Here is a 25,770-nt window from a genome sequence, read left to right as displayed (position 1 = left end):
GACGGGGCCACGGGTATGTGTAGAATTCATCCGTGACTTAACTAACTACCCTATTTTTTTTTTTTTTTTTTTTTTTTTTTTTTTTTTTTTTTTTTTTAACTAACTACCCTAATAAAATTCAATTCCCCGTAAACGCATCCATGGTGGAATCTGGTATTTTTATCAATGATAGACCTAATTATGAGCAATCTATCTGTACCGGTCACAAGTTGCACTCTTGAGTTTTTTGGAAGAAAAAAAATAAAAAGTTCAAGTATCGTAACTACCCTGATAAAATTCAATTCCCCGTAAACGCCTCCGTGGTGGAATCTGGTATTTTTATCAATGATAGACCTAATTATGAGCAATCTATCTGTACCGGTCACAAGTTGCACTTTTGAGTTTTTTGGAAGAAAAAAATAAAAAGATCAAGTTCAGTAACTGAAACTGCCCTAATATAATATTTTGGCAATCGATTCCTCCTAAAAGCTTCCATGGAGGAATGAGTTTATTTTACCAATTATAGACCTAATTAAGAGCAATCTATCAGTACCGGTCACAAGTTGCACATTTGAGTTTTTTGGAAGAAAGAAATATTTTTTGATCGATTGATGTGTAGTATGGGGAAATTGTTTTAGCCAAAATCATTTTTTACAGCGTATAACTCAGAAACGGTAGGATATAGGAAAAAATGATTTATGTACAACTTGTAGATAATTTTATGGCCTTTCAACTTTTCCTTGAAAGTTTTTCTCTAACATGTACCGTTTTTGAGATTTAAGCGAAAAATGAAAAAATGGACCCATTTCCCCCCTCCCCCCACTCCGGGGCTCCTCCTAGTGTCCCGGGGTTTTAGTATGTTTATTACCTAGGGACTCTTGACATGTTTCCGAAGAAACATCTTACGTTACTAACTCACGCACTCTAGACCCCCCTTGGAGGGACTCATTCAATGGACTATACGCTCAAGAACTTTTTAGCTTGTGCCAGGTCATTGATATTCAATGGCCACTCGTTTTGTATGATTTCCTTACAACACTTGTGGTATTGTCATTTTTATATTTTAACTTATCGTTTTAAATAATATGGTATCGATTACTGGACACTACTGTAATATTATGTCATATAACATAGCAATTGCTGTTAAATGTATTTTAAGGATTAACTATTATCCATGGACGTATAAAAAAAGACGGACACCGTATTACGAACAAACAACGTGAAGCCACCATAGTAAGCTAGCGATCGTGTAAAGACAATAAACACGCGCACACTCTCACCATAGTAAGCTAGTCGGCCGCCATTACGTCGTGAACTACCGACTGATTAACTGCGTCACTGTTTCACAAAAAATATTTAAAATGCCGTCTTGCGTGGTTAAATGGTGCCGCAACAGTACAATTTTAAATAACAAAACACAAGGGATTACATTCCACAGGGAAGCAAGTTATTTCTTTTATGTTTTAATGACAAAATTATTACGGCAAAATTTATAGAAAAAAAATACAGCCGCCATTGTCATCAGGACAGCTGTTGCCATGGCAACATGGCACACACACATGGATGTTTCGCCGCCATTACTAGGCTTCACTCAATGTTTAGGCGATATACCGTCCGTCTTTTTTTATACGTCCATGCTATTATCTATAATTTCATTATTTGTGAATTCGATAAATTACTGTAGAGCGTATTTTGTAGATACCTATCTACTTTTAGGGTAAAAAATTGTTGCGATGCGTTCAGAGAATAACTTATTATATCTTAGGTACCATTTTTTGTGTTTGATTCTCTAATTGCGTTTAAAATCGATAAATATTTTCAGCCTGTTTCATAAAGGCGGTGTTAAAAATATCCCATAGCTGCATAGGTTAAACCTCGCACCAGCGCAAAGCATGAAGTTTCATGTAGGTATTAATCTGTTCAATAGGTGAAAAGCTTTTCCACTGTACCACAGAATACCTAATAGTAGCTAACGCTAATTGTACCTACTTATAAATGTTTTTTGTTGATGTGAGCCGAGCCTTATGACACTTAGCAGGCATGGCAGACAGTATTGTAATTAGAAAATGAGTAATGATAATTACATAATTTTATCTATCCTACTTATTATACTATTATAAAGGCGAAAGTTTGTAAGGGCTGTCCCAGGTACGCTCGTTTCGCTGCTCGATCTTCCCCCATTCTTTCTACATGGCCGAGCCATCGGAGTCTTTGCGATCTCACCGATGATATTGGCTGAGCCAAATATCATCGGTGAGATTTAGTTTATAATGGTTATTTTATTTTTAACCAGTCTTAAAAAGAGGATAGTTTGTTCAATAGTACATGTAATGTATGCTTCCTATGTATATTTACGAATTTGTGAATTTTATACCGATAGTGTTTTTATTCGGAAGCTCTTTGTGGGAAATAAAATCCTCAAATGGTTATATTATCATAAATTAAGAATCGGCTGGTAAGTTTTAACTTTTGTAACATTCATACATTGATTTATATTTATATAATGACATGCTCATAGTATTTGTCTGCGAGCTATGAATTAACTTTTTATACTGTCATTGATAATATTCAGTTAATTCGAACCACTACAAGAATGTAAGGAAGGAGAAAAGCTTTTGTTCACATTGCTCAGGAGAGCTAACCGATTTTCATGAAATTTTTTGTGGATTTTTAACAATCTCATTCAAATTATTTTGATCGTGATGTAGGTGTTATTCAATAAATCATAATTATGCATTTCATTAAATAATGTGTACCTGTGGATATTTTCAAATAGGTAGGTAATAGGAATGTTGTTTATAAAGGATAACAGGAAAAATGAAAGACAATAATATTTTATATTGAGGTGTAAGTTTATTCGCATAACAATGTTTCATACAAATTTCCTCGTTTTGTACACACCTTTTCATCGTTTGTTTTGTAGATATTATCTTTTATAAAAGTTGTCTCTCTAAAATTTTAACATATTCGTCATGTCTGTTCCCTATATCTAATTCTCTTCACCACTGTAGTTAAATTATAAAATAGAGGATTCACTAAGGCAATAGTATTAGGATGAAAGTAATAGTCACTGTGGAAAATAGAAATACGAAACAATATACAAAAATGTGTTTAAAAGAACACGGAATGGGCTCTGATCTCGTAATATCAGCCTTCCAGTAACATCCGACGTGACGTGGCACTCTAGAGGACAGGCCGTTCCTCTGCGGAGGTGTAACTAGTGCAAGGAGTATCGAAGACAACAAGCAGAAACCAACTGCCGGGAAGCGAGCGCACACAACTGTTATACGAAGCTCAATTGTTTATTTTTTCTAATGGACATTGCACGAATCACACTGGTATCAGTGGACTGGCCACGAGGCTGCCAGTTACAATAATTAATAAGAAAAATTCGTTACTAAATAACAACTAAATCACTTTAAAATTATCTCTTATTTTAAGTTTGATTTAGGTTAATTATATTCTGTGTGTTATTATCGCGATTAATAAAATTTTCACCCTCTCAATTTTACCATCCTAGTAACTAACCCCTATGTAAGAGTACTACTGTAAGTCAAGTGTTGTCAAAACACCAAATTGGATCGCTTCCTTGCAATATACATTATTATTAAACCATTACCATATATTATAAAAAATATGAGACTGAGACTAATAACTTTTTAGTAAGTGTGTAATCTCTTCAGATATACGTGTGTCCAAAAATGAATTATAACGGTGGGAGGTTGTGTCAGATCTCTTATGAGAGTATTTCATAATACGGTCTAAATGGTGTCTAAGGAAGCTTTAAATAAAATAACAAATTTAATATAAATTTAAGACTGTTATAAGTATTTGATTCACTTAATGTTTACTTTGCACTGTATCGTTATCATAGCAAAGGTTATCATTGTAAGTTCTATATAGGTCTTTTATAAATAATGATATTGTATACGTTGTTGAATAAATATATTATAGGTACCTACAAAGGATGGATTTATTTTTGACTAGTGTTTTATTAACCATAGCCTTTACTATTACTGTATTTCATGATTTGTATCAATATACATATAAATAAAGAAATTAACGCGATTTATTTTATTTGCGCAAGCAAGGAACCAATATTATTGTAAATATGAAAATATTTATTTTTAGTACCTACTTATATATTTTTAAATAATGACTTGCTTTTACTAAGTTGTATTATGTTGTTGTATGTACTCATTCAAGGAATCGACTTCTGGATTAGTTTTTTTTATGTAATGTTACGTTTAACCAGTAGTATCCATAGTTCTTTGAAAACTTATATATAAGTTATCTTTATAATATGTCAGATGCAGCACCATTTATAATAAAACAATTATAATAAATACCATAAACATGTGACAGATTTAGATTATTATCTATACTTGTTGATTGCTGAACTATTTGTTTGTACGTGCTAATCTACGGGTCCGTTATTAAAATGACGGACAGAAGATAGTATCAACACGCTACGTCCAATAGGAGCGGAGGTATGTGGGTAAAACCACGGGACACATATAGTATATAAAATGAGTAAACATTTTGATATCAGTTATGTGATTACGCTTATAAATTTGGAAACATGTTGACTTGAAATTATAAATCATTTGATACTGAACTTCATAACAATATAACAATACACAAAATAACGGACAATGTAATGAACACAAAGCTTTTATTGAGTATTAGAATTTATAAATAAATAACCTATTCTATAGTAGTATAGACACTATAGTACACTATTTATAGTAGTATAATCTCCAAACCTCGGATTGATCGCAGATTCAAGGAAGGATATTTCATGCTCGCATATGAAGAAGCATTTTACATTACAGTTTATGTCATTTAGTTTGCCGTTAAAGAACATTGATCCACATTTCTCTCTCTCCCCGCCATCTGGCTTGCCATTTCCCCATCTGGTGTATCCCAGAGATTTGAATGGCATACCTGAAAAATCAATATAATTCTTAACTTCTTGACTATTTAAGAACATATTGTTGTTACTGCTGTTGTTAAGGCCATTAACAAAGGTCTGAGTGGTTTTTCCGATCGCCATTTTTTTACACGATTTTGTTGGGAATTACAATTTACCGCGAACTTAAAAATTTAAATGAGAATAAAAAATATGTGGCGTTTATTTTCTTGAGAATTTGATGTTAATAAAATAAGATAAAATATACAGCATGATATTGTATATTAACAAAATTAAAGCTGATTAAAAAGAAAAGTGGTACCTAATTTATCTTCTCCGTGTTATACTTGCACCTATACAAGATTAATGATTAGACAATTTTCACGAATATTATCTACTAGGTACTTATAATAGCCATTGAAAATAATTATGTAACTAATAGTATTTAATATTTAGTTTTATTTCTTTACTCTTTGAACACACTTAAAACTTTTTACCTTTTATTGATCGCCATTCTTTTTTTTGAACAAAACCTAAATGTACGGCGCCCTTCAGAAAGTCGCCGCCTACGTCTATAACAGCATTATTTGTTATGTTTGCTAAATGATCAGCTTCTTCTTGAGTATCTATGATGGCTAAATGTGACTGTTCTGCGCTGCAGACGACATACGCCTCATTCCAGCTCATGGGAGTCGAATGGAACTTATAGCATCTGCCCAGCTTTTCACTGTATTCATATTCTGTAAATCATTTTTATATCTATTTATTTATCATACATACAATTTTATCGTTTACGTATATCATCATCATCATCATCAATCATCATCAATATCATCAATCATCATCAATCAATACATATAATAAAATTGTAGAAAAGTAGTGTCTGTACAATTGAAATATGTAAAAAAAAATTAGCAGGTGTTATTATTGAATCGTGCCCGAATCCAAAACTGTTGTTGAAAAAATTTTTGTCTGTTTGTCTGTATGTTTGAACACGCTAATCTCAGAAACGGCTTATCCGATTTAGATGCGGTTTTCACAAATATATTGTGGTAAGCTTCATTTAACATTTAGTGTTTATTTCATGTTAATCGGTTAATAAATAAAAAAGTTATGACCATTTAAGTAATCACTTTTAAATAATCTCGAATTTTTGTACGGAATTAATGAATGAAGAAAAAATATGTATTTAAATTTTCAAACATATAAAAAATAATAACAACTAACGGACTTTACAGGTACAGTCCGGACCATAAGAACGTACGGGCTATAATCGGAAAATTAAGGATCAGTGGACTGGCAGCGTGATGTTGGAGTATGTAGATGAGGGCCGTGCATGATGCAATGATACACAAGTTATTAAAAGTATTCAGTTGGAAGTGTTCTTGCTCTTAGCCTATGAAAACAAGATTCAGACCTAGGTCATCAAAGACGAAGAATGTTTACACCTAAGCTACAAGTACGATCTTGGAGCAGTACAAATGTTTTAGGTACAAATATAAACACGAAAAATCGTAATGGTCATAGCGATAACGTTATCGTTGTTAAAATAATTAATAAGGAAAAAGTTTAATTTTAATCTGTTGCGATGACCTAATCAAGAGGTTACCTATAATCGATCATTTATCCTACTGATTGGGTTTATTAATATATTTTTACCGTTGGGGAAAATTGAACAATACTCCATTGTTCGATAACGCCTGATGTCATGTAACCTATAGCACACATACCATATACCTAATCTGTATATAGAACAGTGTTAAATAAATAAAATAAATAAGAGAGGCGTAAAATCGACAAGGAGCGAGACGAAAGGAGGCGGCAAAAAGAGGAGCAGCAGCGACGGGACCGCCATTTAATGGCGTACGCACTGGCGTTACAATCGCAGAGGCTGAACCGTCCAAGCAATGCTTGGAAGAAGTGATCTCAAGTGAAGTAGTTAAGTGAAGTACATATTAAATAATTATTTATTTATCAATTTATGTTCTTTTCATTCGATACCTTAGTGCTAAGTTCTGAGACTACGTGTACTTTTCTGAAAACATCACGAGAAACTTATTTAGCCACCTGATATTAGTTTAACCATCGAACACATTACGGGCGGATTGTCCTACATGATGTGATCATTACACCTGGTAAGACGATTGTAGGGCTAACGTGACGTGCGGCGCAGCGACAGGTAGCTGCAGCGCACGTTACGTGAGGTTGATATAGTACAGTCATTATAAACATTTAAAAAAGAAAGTGAATTTGCGCATCTAATTTTTTGATATATTGTAGGGGATACCTAGAAAAGCTTAACTTGAGTTTTTCGACCAAGATTTCCTATGAGCTTTCGCCACCATCTTAAAAAAAGGGGTAATATTTGTTTTTCGGCAATAACTCGGCTATCCGATGAAATTCGGAAATCACTTACAAGACACTTTTTGTTCCTTTTTTTATGCTCTACAATTAAGTCCTGACCATTTTTACCGTATCGTGCATCGTTAGTAATCGGACACCCATGAGCTTAAGTGCAGGGAACAGTAATGATGAAAATGGAAGTGCTTGCACTCGCGTTTGGGAATTTCTGCTTCATTCTCCTCCCTTCCACACGAGCAGGCGTCACCAACGGCGATCCAGCACTCGTTCAGGTGAACGTGTTTCTTGATGAATTTCAGTATCTTGGGAACCCTCATGAAATCCCTTTCACCTGGTGGCATCCTTCCGAACAGATGAGCTAGCCAGTCCCAATTGATAAGCAGGCGGTCGTTTTCCATCCTCGTGGCATCAAAGTTGTACTTCACCGGAAATTTTGCTCCGTTGAGAAAAGTTACTTCGATTTTATGTATCCCATGGAGAAACTGTTTGTATGCATCTGAATATTGCGCAAACTTAGCCACGATGAGAGGGGCCCTGCGATACGTAGCCGGTGCGCGCATGGTAAAGGTATCCACCGAGAACGTTAGCGATCTTTCTTCCACATCCATGTTGATGAGTCTCTGATGTCACACCACTCTTGCGTTTTTTAAATGTTATTCTTCACGATGTCACGGTCAAAACGGAAATACGCTCAGCCATCCATCTACGAAAGTATTTATAGTGCTCCTCTAATGAGTCGAGAAGGACACTTACAGGGAACTCATTTAATTAAGACTTGTATGAATTAACACGCAATTGACACGTGAGAGTTCCCCAACGTTGAACGTTTTATAAGCCTCTTATTTGAAATCTACTATACTCACTGGTATCAGGTATGTTGCAAACGGTGTTCCATTCAAGAGATCCTAAGGTCTTCTTGCAAATATATGGGTAGAATATACTGCACTGGCCGTCGTTGAGAATGCCGTCTCTACTCAATACAACACAGCGTTCATTACCACCCGCATTATTGGGCTCACCTGGACGCCATCTGTCATACACTTCGGCTATAGGAATACCTGTTGGGGAAAATATTTTCAAGTATATTCTTGTAATGGTCTATCTTACAAGTTCGTCGATCGAGACCGCCTTATTAAGGTCCTAATGTCTATTGGCTTTTATGACAGTAGGCCGTTAGAAATTAAAGTTTATTTACTGTTTTTAAACGCTTTACTGCGAGAAGCGAGCGATATACCTGCAGCAGTCTTCGTTTACTGCAACATTTTTTTATTAAGCTTTAGCGCAGCAGGTACCTATGGTGTTTCCTTGGTCCTCAAAATAGTTATATTATATACTTTGTGACTTAGCTAAATCCGTAATGCAAGAAAAAAAAAATTATCCCGTAAATCCTTGACCGCCTTGTAATGTTTCGATAAATAATCGTTTTTATAAATAATAAAATCCAAATTTAAACTTATTCTCTTGACCTTTCAAACGAGTTGCAAAGCAATCAAGAATTATGTATTTAAGGATTCTTGTGAATTTTAAATTGAAAAAAAAAACGAAATGATCACTTCGAGTATTCCTTTATTTTGGAGAATAATGAATACATTGAAAACAAACCATTTTATAATTTTCAATAAACTATTTTAATACATTCCTACAGACTATGGACTTATCTACTATTTAAAGTTTAAATTAGCGTTTATTATTGGAGGCCTGAATTGAATGATGCTGAGCAATTTCAAATTTCACAAATTTTTTTAAAAGGAGGGCTTCCGATTTAAAGATTTGAAAAATATCGGGAATATGACTTTGAAGTTGTTATAAAGCATGATATGAGAATAGTATTCTGATAATTCTCACCATCAACAGTTTCAAAAACTTCGGGAACGTTAAAGGCGGAGACACCAATATAAACCCACAAAAAAGGTTGCGTTTCATTCCAGAACGACAGCACTGCTTCGGCTTCATCATCATCATCAGGATAAAATAGTGTAGCTCCCTCCATTTCGCATTTTTCTTTCGCTTGGTCCCAATTTTTGTAAATCGTATGAATTTTATAAAAACTGCCCGTCGACTCTATATAATGATAGTCCTTACGAAAGAACTTCATTCGAGGTTGCCCAGCTAAAAATTTAACCAGAATATACTATACATATATTTTATCACAACATTTTCATCAAATATCATCTCATCGTTCCGTGTAATCGTAAACACCATTTGTTATTTTTTTTTCTGTACAATACTGGTTTTATTTAATAATTCCAAGTTCATCAACACGTATCGCAGATAAAATTTAAGCGTCATAAGAACACTCGTATAGGAATATATGATTTCATTTACTACAACATACTTACAAGAGAACATAATGTGGACACATAATAACACAAAGCAACACTTAATATGCAACATTTTATTGAATCACAGCACGTCTATCTCAGCGAAACCATCACATACGAATGACGATTGACGAATGAGACTGATAATATAATTTATTGAGTACTGAGACAGTATAGACTTGTTGTAGAGACATACGAAGCATTAGGTATCTATCGCTACACTAGGATGACGAACAGGAAAATTGAAGATGCTCGTTGATCAGGCTTTATAAATTATAATAAATCTTTAATATTAAGTTTTCTTGACGTAATATACCTAATAACACAAAAATTTAGTAATTCATTAATACGCTCAAGAACTTTTTAGCTTGTGCCAGGTCATTGATATTCAATGGCCACTCGTTTTGTATGATTTCCTTACAACACTTGTGGTATTGTCATTTTTATATTTAAACTTATCGTTTTAAATAATATGGTATCGATTACTGGACACTACTGTAATATTATGTCATATAACATAGCAATTGCTGTTAAATGTATTTTAAGGATTAACTATTATCTATAATTTCATTATTTGTGAATTCGATAAATTACTGTAGAGCGTATTTTGTAGATACCTATCTACTTTTAGGGTAAAAAAATGTTGCGATGCGTTCAGAGAATAACTTATTATATCTTAGGTACCATTTTTTGTGTTTGATTCTCTAATTGCGTTTAAAATCGATAAATATTTTCAGCCTGTTTCATAAAGGCGGTGTTAAAAATATCCCATAGCTGCATAGGTTAAACCTCGCACCAGCGCAAAGCATGAAGTTTCATGTAGGTATTAATCTGTTCAATAGGTGAAAAGCTTTTCCACTGTACCACAGAATACCTAATAGTAGCTAACGCTAATTGTACCTACTTATAAATGTTTTTTGTTGATGTGAGCCGAGCCTTATGACACTTAACAGGCATGGCAGACAGTATTGTAATTAGAAAATGAGTAATAATAATTACATAATTTTATCTATTAAATATATTTTTATTATTTTATATTACAAACTCCGATAAAATTGTTTCCTTTACAAAGTCATAATATATTTCATTCAACTATAATATACGTTTCCGTTTTGATTTTAATTACGTCGGTAAGGCCATAGACTACGTGTTTTATATTATGTGTAAATTGTAAAAACGACAGATGAATCATTTAGTGAATAATGAACATTATTTTATAATGGTAATTTTATTTTTAACCAGTCTCAAAAAGAGGATGGTTTGTTCAATAGTGAATGTATGCTTCCTGTGTATATTTAAGAATTTGTGAACTTTATACCGATAATGTTTTTATTCGGAAGCTCCTTGTGGGAAATAAAATCCTCAAATGGTTATATTATCATAAATTAAGAATCGGCTCGTAAGTTTTAACTTGTGGTAACATTCATGCATTGATTTATATTAATTTATATAATGACATGCTCATTGTATTTGTCTCACATTTGTCTGCTAGACTGCTATATCTATCATTGATATTCAGTTAATTCGAACCACTACAAGAATGTAAGGAAGGAGAAAAGCTTTTGTTCACACTACTCAGAAGAGCTAAACGATTTTCACGAAATTTTTTGTGGATTTTTAACAATCTCAGCACAGGTCTAGTATCTAGTTTAGTCGACCGTCGTGTCTTTTTATTGTGTTACTATTTATAAATTATAATGTGTGTATAAATAAACATTTTTTCATTTTTTATTCAAATTATTTTGATCGTGATGTAGGTGTTATTCAATATATCATAATTAAGCATTTCATTAAATAATGTGTACCTGTGTATATTTTCATATAGGTAGGTAATAGGAATGTTGTTTATTATGGATAACAGGAAAAATGAAAGACAATAATATTTTATATTGAGGTGTAAGTTTATTCGCAAGTTACGGCCCTGCCTTCATACGAAACTGCTGAATACGCCGTTCGCACGGGAATAGAATGTGGGTCCGATTTCCCTGAGTTAGCATCCAAGTTTACGTCTTTATAATTATTAAAATGTATAAATTCATTCTTTAACTCCGGTCTGCATCGTGCAGACATGGGTGTAAAAGTCTCACTTTAGCTAATAAATGTAGTTATAAAGTAAATCTAGTTTTCTTTTGGGGCCTCCGGCTGCGGGAAATGTAATTGGCGCAGTCGGTAGGATCCTCAAAAAACGTGGCATAGAACCTTGCTATCGCTACGGAGCTGAGGATCCAGAATCTACGGTTTCTGCGGCCTGGAGGCTAAATCAAACATCGATCCCAAAAAGTAACCAGATTAATTGGTAAGTACATAGAATAGTTCTGTGTTGCTTCCTTTTACTAGTTTATACCTATTTTTAGTCCTAATTTCCTTTCCATGATTTTCCATCCGTGAAAGTCAAATTCCCAAGAGCACTACATTGAGTTAGGCTGCTCGTAGACTAGTTTTAAATAATATTAGAGATTTAGTTTAAAATTAATTAGATTAACTAGATTGTAAAGTTATATTATAAAGTTAATGCTGAAGGTAGTGAATAGCCTAATTTCTTAATCAATGGTAAATTAAATAAAATTACATACCCAAAATTGAGTAGGCATTCAAAATCCATTAATAAATAATTTCAGGATCAAAAAGACAAAACCACTCTATATAATGATTTGGCATCGGTTGTAACCATGAATCGGTTGTAACCATCACAGAGGCAAAAAGTACACTTTATATAAAAAAAAAAATTCTACAAGCTTTTATTCGCGGTTTATAGGAGCCCTTAGGTTCAAGAATTCAATGTATGCGGCCGATTTCAATTGAAAAAACGTTTAAAAATTGTGACCAATAAATTTTTTATTTAATTTAATTTAATTTAATCATTAGAATTTAAATGCATCTTATTTACAGAATAAATATAATTTTAATCATTAGTAAAAGTGATATAAAAGAATTTAATTCGAAACCCGTACCCATAGCGCAGCGTCACCATTCCAGGGACGTACTGCATTTAATTTTTCTGCATCATCTTACATGTCGCAAACCATACAAACCTTATTTGGTATATACAACCCTATATACCTTTAAAACCCTATTTATCAAGCTAATCCACATCACCCGCATATAATCCCCGTAGAAATGTTTTTCGGTTACCTAATAGGAATAAAAATCAAGGCCCTAAACCAATGAGTGGCATCAGTCACCATGTTACTTTTACTTTTTACCTTTAACACAAAATAATTTGAAAATGCGTGAAACGAATATGCATGAATTATACCCACCTGAGTACGGCCCTGACTTTTATTCCGAGAATTATTCGTATTACAATTATAGTGAATCGCCTTATCGGTATATACTATACAATACATATGATCCGAACTTTACACACTATGCTTGTAATAGCTTTACTGACTATGAAGATTAAGATCGATCATCACAGGTATAAACCGGTACCGGTATTAATTTGGATTACAAGATTCTATAAAATATGACAATTTCATTAAAGCTTTTCAAAAAAATCAGCATTCAGTTTATATCATCAACTATTGTAGTTAATGAGATAAAACAGCCATCTATTCTTTCTCCGATAGTGGAAAATCAAAAGAAAATTAATTTCATATTAATTCAATTCTTAAAAAAAAATTAAGTGACAATAACCTTATTAGATACATTAAGTTAGTTAATCATCATTCAATGTTAGTTATGGAAACAGTTAGGAAGATGATTAAGAAATTAGGTAAGATTTATAATAAGAATCAAATATAAGAATTAAAAGATAGGGAATATTATAATATACTTAAGCCTGGATACTACTTTTCGAATAAGCAAATAGTAATAATTTTTAAATTTCCATTAGTTTCTACTAGTAGATATTCTTGATTTATTTCATTTAGTTATTTTTACAAATAAGAATAGGCAGGCCCTCATCCCTTCCTATCCCTATATAGCAACTAACAGTAACTCATTCTTGTACATAGAGGCTGAATGCCCGAAGTATAATATCTGGTATCTCTGAGAATCGGAAAACAATCAAATTCAGACGAAGCCGGACTGTATTCAGGACTTCATTCAGATTCAGAATCAAACCTTAAATAGTTCCTGCGAGACGACGTTATTTCACTCTCAAAAGAAACGACGCAAGAATTAGATGAACGACATTACATACAACTTTACCACGCTCATCTAAAACCTCACTATAAATGCAACAAGAGGACTTCGTGATACTCCAAGGTACATTCTTATTAACTATACCTACTGGATGTATGTACGAGTCGGAGAATTTCAAGATCTATAATGTAAATGACAAAATTAAGGAACAGGCACTGAAGATAAGCGATATAGATATCAAGGAAATTAGAAATAAATAATATACAAGATACGCAATTCTCAACTCAGTTAATTTGGAGGATTAGCACAAAATCCAATAGCAAGTTTTAATGCAAACCCCTATCGCTATAGAAAATGATCCTGTAATATATCAAACCACTATCCCTATATACATAATTCTGGTTGGTGCAGTCTTAATTTTGGCCATTTGGTACACGATGTGACGCAGATCGACACATACTTTATAGAGGACCACAGATGAGCAGATGAGCCCCAGCTTCCAGCAACATTTTTTCACAAAATTCAAAAATGGTCGCTGAACTTCTTTAACTCCGGTCTGCATCGTGCAGACATGGGTGTAAAAGTCTCACTTTAGTTAATAAATGTAGTTATAAAGTAAATCTAGTTTTCTTTTGGGGCCTCCGGCTGCGGGAAATGTAATTCGCACAACAATGTTTCATACAAATTTCCTCGTTTTGTACACACCTTTTCATCGTTTGTTTTGTAGATATTATCTTTTATAAAAGTTGTCTCTCTAAAATTTTAACATATTCGTCATGTCTGTTCCCTATACCTAATTCTCTTCACCACTGTAGTTAAATTATAAAATAGAGGATTCACTAAGGCAATAATAGTATTAGGATGAAAGAAATAGTCACTGCGGAAAATAAAAATACTAAACAATATACAAAAATGTGTTTAAAAGAACACGGAATGGGCTCTTATCTCGTAATATCAGCCTTCCAGTAACATCCGACGTGACGTGGCACTCTAGAGGACAGGCCGTTCCTCTGCGGAGGTGTAACTAGTGCAAGGAGTATCGAAGACAACAAGCAGAAACCAACTGCCGGGAAGCGAGCGCACACAACAGCTGTGGGCCCGCTTCGCACGACCGGTATGCGTATACGAAGCTCAATTGTTTATTTTTTCTAATGGACATTGCACGAATCACACTGGTATCAGTGGACTGGCCACGAGGCTGCCAGTTACAATAATTAATAAGAAAAATTCGTTACTAAATAACAACTAAATCACTTTAAAATTATCTCTTATTTTAAGTTTGATTTAGGTTAATTATATTCTGTGTTATATTATCGCGATTAATAAAATTTTCACCCTCTCAATTTTACCATCCTCGTAACTAACCCCTATGTAAGAGTACTAGTGTTGTCAAAACACCAAATTGGATCGCTTCCTTGCAATATACATTAAATGCATGACATTACCTACTATTACTTATATACTTTCATAATGCCAAAAAACATTTTTACTCAATAAGACATATACTTTCCAGGTTTCAATAGTGTTCCACTTCGCAACGACATTGCGTCTCGAAGCACCTCTCAAAGAGGGCTTGGAAATGAACACTCGAGGGACACGGCGAGTGTTAGACGTGGCTAAGAAGATAAAAAATTTGGTTTCCTTTGTCCATCTGTCTACTGCGTGCGGTATGTGGATTGGGAACTATTATATTATCTTTAGTGTAATTTCTCTTCAATATATACTTATTAAATAGTTATATAACCTATAATATAAGTTGGAAGAGATTAGAATTAGTGATTCTGAAAATGTACATACCGAAATATATTAGGATTATTATTTGTGTACTGTTTTGATTGGTTTATAGTTTTAAAATGTGTGTATAATAAAAAATAAACAATGTGTGCACATGATCATATATTATAAAAAATATGAGACTGAGACAATGGTGAGAATAAAAAAATAATACCGTTGTTAACCAAATTATCTGTAAGTTCTCGAATTATTGCAATTTGTAACACATACTATAAAAATATTATAATAATTATCTTAAGTTTATTTTTTGAGTAACTACTTATCTACTGATTTACATGAAAGGTGAAGGTCAGGAAAATAAATGAAAAGTCAAAACAAATTCAAAAGAAGTTGTGACTACATTGTATGAAGTGAAGGTCTTCTGCAAGACGTATAGCAAATACTAAAATATATTGATTACTTATCAATTATCATTTACCGATTTATTATAAAAAAAACTTAAATAGACCTGGTTTAAACCCAGACTATAAATTTCTTGTGAAACAGTGATTTAAAACTTGTTTTTATTGGTTTAAACTGACTCTAACCTCTAAACAACAAATTGACGTAACTCTACCGACTAAAATCTAAACCATCGTAAAACCAGAGAGCGCAATGTTTTACCTAATTTACCTTTAGACTATAGATAGTCTATGGTTTTGTATTATGACTTTACTAAAGCCATGGTTTTACGATTCAGTTTAGTAGTTAGTCCGTGTTTTGTTGACGGGTAATGTATTTTTCAAGGTCCACGACCCCCCAGCGGATCCCCACGCAGTGCTCCAAGCTGCTAGCTGGCTGACTGACGATCAGCTGAACTTACTGGCTCCCTCACTAATGCAGAAACACCCCAACTCGTACACTTACTCTAAACGGTTGGCTGAAGCTCTGGTTAGGGAGTCTTACCCGGACTTACCGGCTGTTGTTGTACGACCGAGTATAGGTAGGTGTTATCTTAACTAATATTATAAATGCGAAAGTTTGTAAGTATGGATGTTTGTTGCCCTATCATGTAAAATCTACTGGACGGATTTGGATGAAATTTTACAGGAATATAGGTAATACGTCTGAATAACACATAAGCTATAAGAATACTTGATATTGCACGCGGGTTCGTCTTCAGATGAAACCGCGCAGCACATCTAGTTTATTATAACTTATACTAAAGACGTGTGTTTCATTATTTTGGAGATAGACAGCGACATAGGCTAATTTTTACTGGGGTGAAACGTCTCATTTCAATAGTTTATTTACAAATTAAAGAGGGTTGTACAGAACAGATTTTAAGGAAAGTTCTTTGTGTAAGAATTGTTACGAATTCGGAATGTGTATTCGTAACAATTTGTTCGTTATAATTATCTAGGTAATAGAGTTGCGTGAATAGATTTTTAACCTATGCAATACACTTATGTATGTATGTTATTGACTTTTTTAAATTTAATATCTTTTGGATAGTGATGATTATTGCAATAATATCTATTAAATTGTATATTCTAGACGTGTTGCTCAGATGTTTTTAACCAACTTTAAAAATGCTGGAGGGTTTATGTTTAATTGTAAATTTTTTGTTATAAAGTAGTTATATCATAATATTTTGTAGTTCCCAAAGCAATAAATGACCACAATGTATAAACATAAATTAATATTGGTTCTAACTAAATTATTAATAACGTAATAACAACGTTTTTCGCTCGGTTATGCATAATTGAACATTGTGTTTAACACGACATTACTGTTGTTTTTGCTCATGCATTGTGCCAGAGTTTAATGTTTTGACCTCTAAAACATTTTGTAAGAATACATATATACGAATTTTTATTTTATCCATATATTCATTACTAGCTGCGCCCTGCGGTTTCACCCGCGTGGCTCCGCTCCTGTTAATCTTAGCGTGATGATATATGGCCTATAGCATTCCTCGATAAATGGGCTATCTAACACCGAAAGAATATTTCAAATTGGACCAGTTATAGTTGCTGAGATTAGCGCGTTTAAACAAACAAACTCTCAGCTTCATAATATTAAGTACATATAGATTACGAATGAATCAATCCCAGTAATAACAATTATTCTCGGAACAAATTTTATAATTAATTATATTAATTTCAATATTTCAACTAGGTACGTGCGTAATGCCTTGGAAGAGTTATATAAAGATTAGATTCTAAAACGAAGTAGGTAATTACGTGACGTAAGAAACCTGTATATATGTATAATCGTGACAGTCTAAAGTACACTTTTGTGCAGATTCAGAATATGTAATTTTGTCATTTTCTTAAATACTTATATGTAGGACTATGGTCCAGGATCCCAGATATTTTACTATTGATTACTACCAAGCTAATTTTTTTTATCTCGATTGTTGTCGCTAATAGGGATGATGATATTGCGTTGAATTGACAATTCTGTATTTTTCTTTAAAATCTCAAGGTAATCATTGTCATTATTTATAAAATATCTGTGCTACAAAATTTATGAATGTTAAGGCTAGATTAGCCTTGATTCTGAACTCGAGGAATACATTCAATACATTAACCCATTGACCACCGAGCGGCCCGATCGGGCCGAGACACCATAGATTTTCTATTGTGTCTGTGATCCGAGGACTGACGGATTAATTACAATACATTCATTCAATAAATCATATACTTATAAAGTTATAAGTCAAGACTACGACATGTCACATTCATATTGAGAAATATTCCGTTTTGATACATATACTTGTGCAACTTTATTTTAAACTATTTTCTATTCCTGTCTTGTAATTTTCCTCTCTTATTGTATTTAGTTTCTTGTTTATTTTGTTTCTTTTATCCTATTTATATTTTATTTATATTTCCCTAACGAAGTTCTATACTGTTTTTTCAGTGACCCCATCTCATCAGGACCCTGTACCAGGCTGGGTGGATAACCTCAACGGTCCCATAGGCCTTATGATAGGTGCTGGCAAGGGAGTAATACGTTCCATGCATTGCTATGGACATTACCATGCTGAGGTCATACCGGTTGATATTGCTATCAACGCGCTTGTCGTCATCCCGTATTATATGAATACTAAGGATGAAAGGTAAGAAAAATATATTTAATGAAAGAAAAAAAGCTGTTCATTGCCAAAAATAATTACAAGTTTAAAAATCAGATATCATGTCTGTCATACATACACATCTATACCAATAAATAAACCTGTGTTTATTTATTGGTATAGATTACGGTTGCGTAATGCGTTCATAATACATAGTAGTGTAAATCTTGTGCTAATTAAGTATTTCACTAGAATATGTTTATCAAATATTTTTAAATGTTACAAGTAACCAATGAGTCTTCTTACACACCTTCAGTGAAACAATGCAACATTGCGTATTTATGTTCCCACTATAAATAATCACATGTTATAATAGTCTAAGATCCCGCTATACAACGACCTTCACCGAGATGCTTATTTAATGAGACGTATTTTTTATGTTATTAAATATGCCAATAAATATATCCTATATGGGTTGCCTAACAAATTTCAGTCCAGAGTATTTTTAATTAATAATTTAATTTTTTTTTTAAACATTGCACCGGTGTGATTATTAAATAAATTTGATACCAATCGAAAGTTTGAAGCCCATAGAATATGCAAACGTTAGGTTGCCTATTTTTTTCCGGTCACAACCACGGGTTGCCAGGTGTAAACAGGTAAATCTATAGGTACTAGCATTTTGCTACGGTCTGATTATTGAATCAAACTTAGATAAAATGAAAGATTATTTCATAAGGAACACGGTGGTATAGGGTTGCCTGCGAAAAATCAGTCCCGAATTACAGTTGTCGAATTTTAAATAATAAAATATCGAATATCGGAATAATTGATTTTGATGATGAAACTTTTGAAAACTGTGCATTAAAATTAGCTTTTCGTAAAAAAAAAAATTAAATAAAATTTTGTTGAGCTATCCAGTGCGTCACTCCAATTTGTAGGTTATCATACCACGTGCTACAAAAAAGTGACTGTTTTGAATAAAAAAATATAACGAAGAATTTCTTAAATTTATCGCTGAACTAGCGGTCCGCCCCGGCTTCGCCCGTGGTACATGTTTACGTTTTCTCTACATAAGAACCATCCTCGTACTTCAAGGAATATAATAAAAAAAGAATTATCGAAATCGGTTCAGCCGTTCTCGAGTTATGCGCTTACCAACACATTTTGCGATTCATTTTTATATATAAGAAGATATCCAGTAAGTACATAATAATTGAATCTTTAAAATTATCTAAGCTAATAATACATCTTCTATATTATTTTTGTCATGTTGAAGTAATTGCTAGTAAAACTCACTTATGGTTTTGTTAATTTTCGACACACATATTTTTTTTTGTAATTTACTTAAAAAACGGTAGTTGAAAATTGAACAAGAAAATGTTCTGATTTCCTTTTTTTTTTGGAATAATTAAATGAGGATGTTTTAAATCAACTATTCTTATCAAAAATTTTTTAAAATTTATAATCAAACATTTTCATTTAATCGCAAAAATTGTTTTTTTTTTAGAAGCATACCGATGTATCTACTACTGAAGAAGAACCACAACAGTTGAATCCTAGTGTCGATTCCTGTGCTACAGTTGCTGAGGATGAAACGAGTAATGTTGTGCGATATTTTATTATTTAAAATTCGACAACCGTAATTCGGGACTGATTTTTCGCAGGCAACCCTATACCACCGTGTTCCTTATGAAATAATCTTTCATTTTATCTAAGTTTGATTCAATAATCAGACCGTAGCAAAATGCTAGTATATATTTACCTGTTTACACCTGGCAACCCGTGGTTGTGACCGGAAAAAAATAGGCAACCTAACGTTTGCATATTCTATGGGCTTCAAACTTTCGATTGGTATCAAATTTATTTAATAATCACACCGGCGCGGTGCAATGTTTAAAAAAAAAAATTTAAATTATTAATTAAATATACTCTGGACTGAAATTTGTTAGGCAACCCATATAGGATATATTTATTGGCATATTTAATAACATAAAAAATACGTCTCATTAAATAAGCATCTCGGTGAAGGTCGTTGTATAGCGGGATCCTATACTATAAGGAAGTATAATTTTAGCATAAGATTTAGTTAGCTCCGTCCGCTCCGCTTAGTAATGTAACAAACTACGATTAAAACATTGTACCTAGTTAGGTTATACACGTACAATAATATCGAACCATCCAATCTTAAAATAAGTGATTTTCTAAAATAGTATTATACAATATGGTGAATAATCGCTCATTTTAGTCTTACGTGTTTGAACAAGGAAAATCAAAATGAGATTAAATTATAAGTGATCATCTAATTGTTAAGCTTGTAGGTACCAAGAATTTCAAAACCAGTTGGCTCGCTCATTGTATGAGTTAGTTGTGAATACAATAACTGACATGGCGAAAAAGTTTATATGTATGTCCCCTGCATTTTGGTATAGATTGTTATATAATTTATTTATAATGTAATAATACTGTACAAAATGAGATCATCTCGTAATTTTTGTCTCGTAACTAACTTCCTTCCTAAAATAAAAAATAAAAAACTTTTTTTATTATTTTTTTTTATTTCAGATCAGAAGAAATCCCAGTCTTTAATTTAACATCAGGCGATGATAGAAATGACACATGGAAAGAGGTATTAGACGTTGGCAAAGCTACAGTCCGCAGGTATCCTTTGAAGGGCCACTATGGTACCCCAATGGGAACATACGTCACAATAAATATATACACGAGTTGTGTGTGCTTTTCTACCATATACTGCCGGCGTATTTTATCGACTTCCTCATGCTCATTTTTGGACAGAAACGCTTGTGAGTATAATCCTTATGTTCTATGCAATAGAGTTTAATTTGGCTAAAATTTATTCATGTGGTACTTACGTTTAAATTTAGATGGGTCGTCAATTTTTTTTGTGATAGCGGTTAACAAGAAAGATGAAAGGAGCTTTTTCAAATCAGAATATTTTAATATTTCAAAAGCTCAATTTCGTGCTGAAGTAGAATTAAATTAGTTCTGTTGCGTGCTGAAGTTAAAATGATTGTATAGAAACAACTTGTTGCAAAAAACATACCAAATGGAAATTAAAAAGGAGATCAAACTTCAATAGTTTATTTCAATATAAAATAGAGATCTTAGAGTATTTATTTGGATATGTATAATGATATGGAACGTAGATATCACATTCGGGCAAACATTGCTTCCCGACATATTTGACGATATGTTATTTCATCGATCTAACGGCCGCCATCACTTCCTAAAACAAAATGAAACGTGTTATCTTAACGTCTCGAAAATTAAAAAAAAAGGAAAATTTTAACTCATTAAAAAATCAAAGGAAGTTTTTAATGAAGAAAATGAAATGACTAATCTAAAAGACAATTAATTGTATAACTTATTTTAAAACTTAATATTAAATGTTAAACAAAAGATGGTATGCCTCAATCAAAAATAACACGTTTTACAGCTAACATTATAATATTCCTACGCATAAGCAAATAACCAAAAAACCGTGACCTAAACAAAGCGTTAAACGTTATATATCCTAACGTTATCCTATTTTACTATTATAAAGGCGAAAGTTTGTATGGATGTTTGTTACTCTTTCACGTAAAAACTACTGAATGGATTTGAATAAAACTTTACCACAATATAGCTTATACATCAGAATAACACATAGGATAGGTTTTATCCCGGAAATCCCACGGGAACGGGAACTATGCGGGTTTTCCTTTGAAAACGCGGGCGAAGCCGCGGGCGGAAATCTAGTATCCTATAATTCTTTATACATATATTCTTATAAAAATATGATGGTCATTCAGTATTGATACAGTCAGTAGATATATACTACGCTTATAAAAATTAGCTTGAATAATGATATTTTTTTTTCTTATTATTTTAGCATGGTGCGGATACAAAAGAGAATTTCAGTCGGTTTAGAAGTCTTACAATACTTTACCACCCGCGAATGGTGGTTTGACACAAACAATTTCAAGGAGCTACCGAAGAAATTAAATCCGATCGATCTTAGCATTATTCCCTATGGACCTTACGATTATTAAAATCGAACCGTACATTGAAAGCTGTATGATTGGAGGCAAGCTGTTCTGCCTGAGGGAAAAATTGGAAAATCTTCCGAAGGCCCGGATGCAGAATAATATGTAAGTACAAAGATATTAAACTGTAACGCATTTTTATTAATAAATAATAATATGATTATAGATTAAGTATGTAGGTAGAGGTAGAGTTTTAAGAATTTATCAAATACAAAAATTATAGTACTTAAGTATTTACGTAATTTGTTCCTTTCATCGATCTTAATACACCACATCTGTGATATCCTTAATAGTGTATATCGCAATTGCATTTAATAGATAGATAAATTATTATGAACAAATTAATTTTCATCCATTAACAGTGCATGCTCTTTCTTGTTATATTCTAAGAAATATATTATGTAAAATTAAGATAATTTTGTTCATACTGAAGGTATTTGATTAAATAAATGGTTTCCATTCCTGCGACTTAAATAATTCTATGGTAAATGCAAGTTTTTGTTATAATAGAATAAGAACCAATTAAAATAACTATGACTGCCTTGAGATTTGTACACTTTTCATGGCTTATGTTTCATTGAGAAATGAGAATATACATTACTTATAAGACTTAAAGCGAAGGTATTCCTTATGTGATTTATCGTGTGAAATAGTTGAATAAAACATAATTATTCGCACGGATTATTATTTTTCTATAATTAATTCTGACATCTTTTTTCAGATTATTTGTGTTGGACCTGATTGTTTCTGCATTTTTCTATCTTCTAATATTGTACTGGTTAGTTCTATTGTTCGAACCACTTCGAGTATTGTTGTCCTTTGGAGGTCCGTTTGTTAAATATCTTCCATTAGTTGGAAAGGCAGTTTTTGGTCAACAGTAATACCGTAAATATGATTACACAAATTATGCATCGCGATATCGCAATTTTATAATAAAACAAGCTTTATGTGTTAAAAGACTTTACTTAAATGGAATTGGAATGAAATATTTTGTTTAAACTAATTTTCGTATCATTGAAATTTCCTTTCGGTTGAATTCGAAAATTAGTTTTATAACATTCAACTTTAAAATTTCTCATTGCCTTCGGGTTCTCTAGATGTTTGAAATATAAAAGTCGGTTAATTTAAAAAAAGAACGAAGTAATTTGCCTGAAAATGTAGAAGAATAGAAGATATGCAATAAGATGAATTAATATTATGACTAATAACTTTTTAGTAAGCGTGTAATCTCTTCAGATATACGTGTGTCCAAAAATGAATTATAACGGTGGGAGGTTGTGTCAGATCTCTTATGAGAGTACTTCATAATACGGTCTAAATGGTGTCTAAGGAAGCTTTAAATAAAATAACAAATTTAATATAAATTTAAGACTGTTTTAAGTATTTGATTCACTTAATGTTTACTTTGCACTGTATCGTTATCATAGCAAAGGTTATCATTGTAAGTTCTATATAGGTCTTTTATAAATAATGATATTGTATACGTTGTTGAATAAATATATTATAGGTACCTACAAAGGATGGATTTATTTTTGACTAGTGTTTTATTAACCATAGCCTTTACTATTACTGTATTTCATGATTTGTATCAATATACATATAAATAAAGAAATTAACGCGATTTATTTTATTTGCGCAAGCAAGGAACCAATATTATTGTAAATATGAAAATATTTATTTTTAGTACCTACTTATATATTTTTAAATAATGACTTGCTTTTACTAAGTTGTATTATGTTGTTGTATGTACTCATTCAAGGAATCGACTTCTGGATTAGTTTTTTTTATGTAATGTTACGTTTAACCAGTAGTATCCATAGTTCTTTGAAAACTTATATATAAGTTATCTTTATAATATGTCAGATGCAGCACCATTTATAATAAAACAATTATAATAAATACCATAAACATGTGACAGATTTAGATTATTATCTATACTTGTTGATTGCTGAACTATTTGTTTGTACGTGCTAATCTACGGGTCCGTTATTAAAATGACGGACAGAAGATAGTATCAACACGCTACGTCCAATAGGAGCGGAGGTATGTGGGTAAAACCACGGGACACATATAGTATATAAAATGAGTAAACATTTTGATATCAGTTATGTGATTACGCTTATAAATTTGGAAACATGTTGACTTGAAATTATAAATCATTTGATACTGAACTTCATAACAATATAACAATACACAAAATAACGGACAATGTAATGAACACAAAGCTTTTATTGAGTATTAGAATTTATAAATAAATAACCTATTCTATAGTAGTATAGACACTATAGTACACTATTTATAGTAGTATAATCTCCAAACCTCGGATTGATCGCAGATTCAAGGAAGGATATTTCATGCTCGCATATGAAGAAGCATTTTACATTACAGTTTATGTCATTTAGTTTGCCGTTAAAGAACATTGATCCACATTTCTCTCTCTCCCCGCCATCTGGCTGGCCATTTCCCCATCTGGTGTATCCCAGAGATTTGAATGGCATACCTGAAAAATCAATATAATTCTTAACTTCATGACTATTTAAAAACATGTTGTTACTGCTGTTGGTATATTATTACGGCCAATAACAAAGGTCTGAGTGGTTTTTCCAATCGCCATTTTTTTACACGATTTTCTTAGGAATTACAATTTACCGCGAACTAACAAATATAAATGAGAATAAAAAAATATGTGGAGTTTACTATTGTCTTGAGAATTTTATGTAAATAAATTAAGATAAAATATGCAGAATAAATTGTATATTAAACAAATTAAAGTTGATTAAAAAGAGAAGTGGTAATTTCTCTTCTCCGTGTTATACTTGCACCTATACAAGATTAATGATTAGACAATTTTCACGAATATTATTTACTACTTATAATAGCCATTGAAAATAATAATTAACTAATAGTATTTAATATTTAGTTTTATTTCTTTACTCTTTGAACACACTTAAAACTTTTTACCTTTTATTGATCGCCATTCATTTTTTTGAACAAAACCTAAATGTACGGCGCCCTTCAGAAAGTCGCCGCCTACGTCTTTATTAGCATTATTTGTTATGTTTGCTAAATGATCAGCTTCTTCTTGAGTATCTATGATGGCTAAATATGACTGTTCTGCGCTGCAAACGACATACGCCTCCGTCCAGTTCATAGGAGTCGAATGGAACTTATAGCATCTGCCCAGCTTTTCACTGTATTCATATTCTGGAAATCATTTTTATATCTATTTATTTATCATACATTACACTTTTACATATCTTTTGTATTTTA

The 25,770-nt window shown here is 32.4% G+C and overlaps 1 protein-coding gene and 1 pseudogene across 2 annotated transcripts; one reads left to right on the top strand and one right to left on the bottom strand.

Annotated features, from left to right (window-relative positions):
- Window positions 1-2,810: 2,810 nt before the first annotated feature.
- LOC149485973 (macrophage mannose receptor 1-like) lies at window positions 2,811-9,773 on the bottom strand. Its single transcript, XM_089698649.1, has 5 exons — window positions 9,592-9,773; window positions 9,098-9,361; window positions 8,116-8,310; window positions 5,389-5,631; window positions 2,811-4,926 (listed from the first exon to the last, which is right to left on the bottom strand). The coding sequence occupies exons 1-5, from the start codon at window positions 9,644-9,646 to the stop codon at window positions 4,709-4,711; spliced, it is 975 nt and encodes a 324-aa protein (XP_089554775.1). The 5' UTR covers window positions 9,647-9,773; the 3' UTR covers window positions 2,811-4,708.
- A 3,978-nt stretch (window positions 9,774-13,751) lies between these two features.
- Window positions 13,752-24,036, top strand: LOC149485972 (putative fatty acyl-CoA reductase CG5065; annotated as a pseudogene). The gene is made up of 7 exons (XR_016316014.1): window positions 13,752-13,782; window positions 15,173-15,264; window positions 16,180-16,375; window positions 18,301-18,499; window positions 21,020-21,258; window positions 22,347-22,605; window positions 23,222-24,036. The product of XR_016316014.1 is annotated as a putative fatty acyl-CoA reductase CG5065 (transcript).
- The last annotated feature ends 1,734 nt before the right edge of the window (window positions 24,037-25,770 follow it).

Source organism: Colias philodice, chromosome 9 (genome assembly GCF_061535455.1).
Source record: "Colias philodice isolate Cphi_HAF_F1 chromosome 9, ilColPhil1 Martin Lab GWU primary, whole genome shotgun sequence".
Lineage (NCBI taxonomy): Eukaryota > Metazoa > Arthropoda > Insecta > Lepidoptera > Pieridae > Colias > Colias philodice.
The sequence above is the reverse complement of the archived record's forward strand: the minus strand, read 5'-3'. Positions and strand labels throughout refer to the sequence as shown.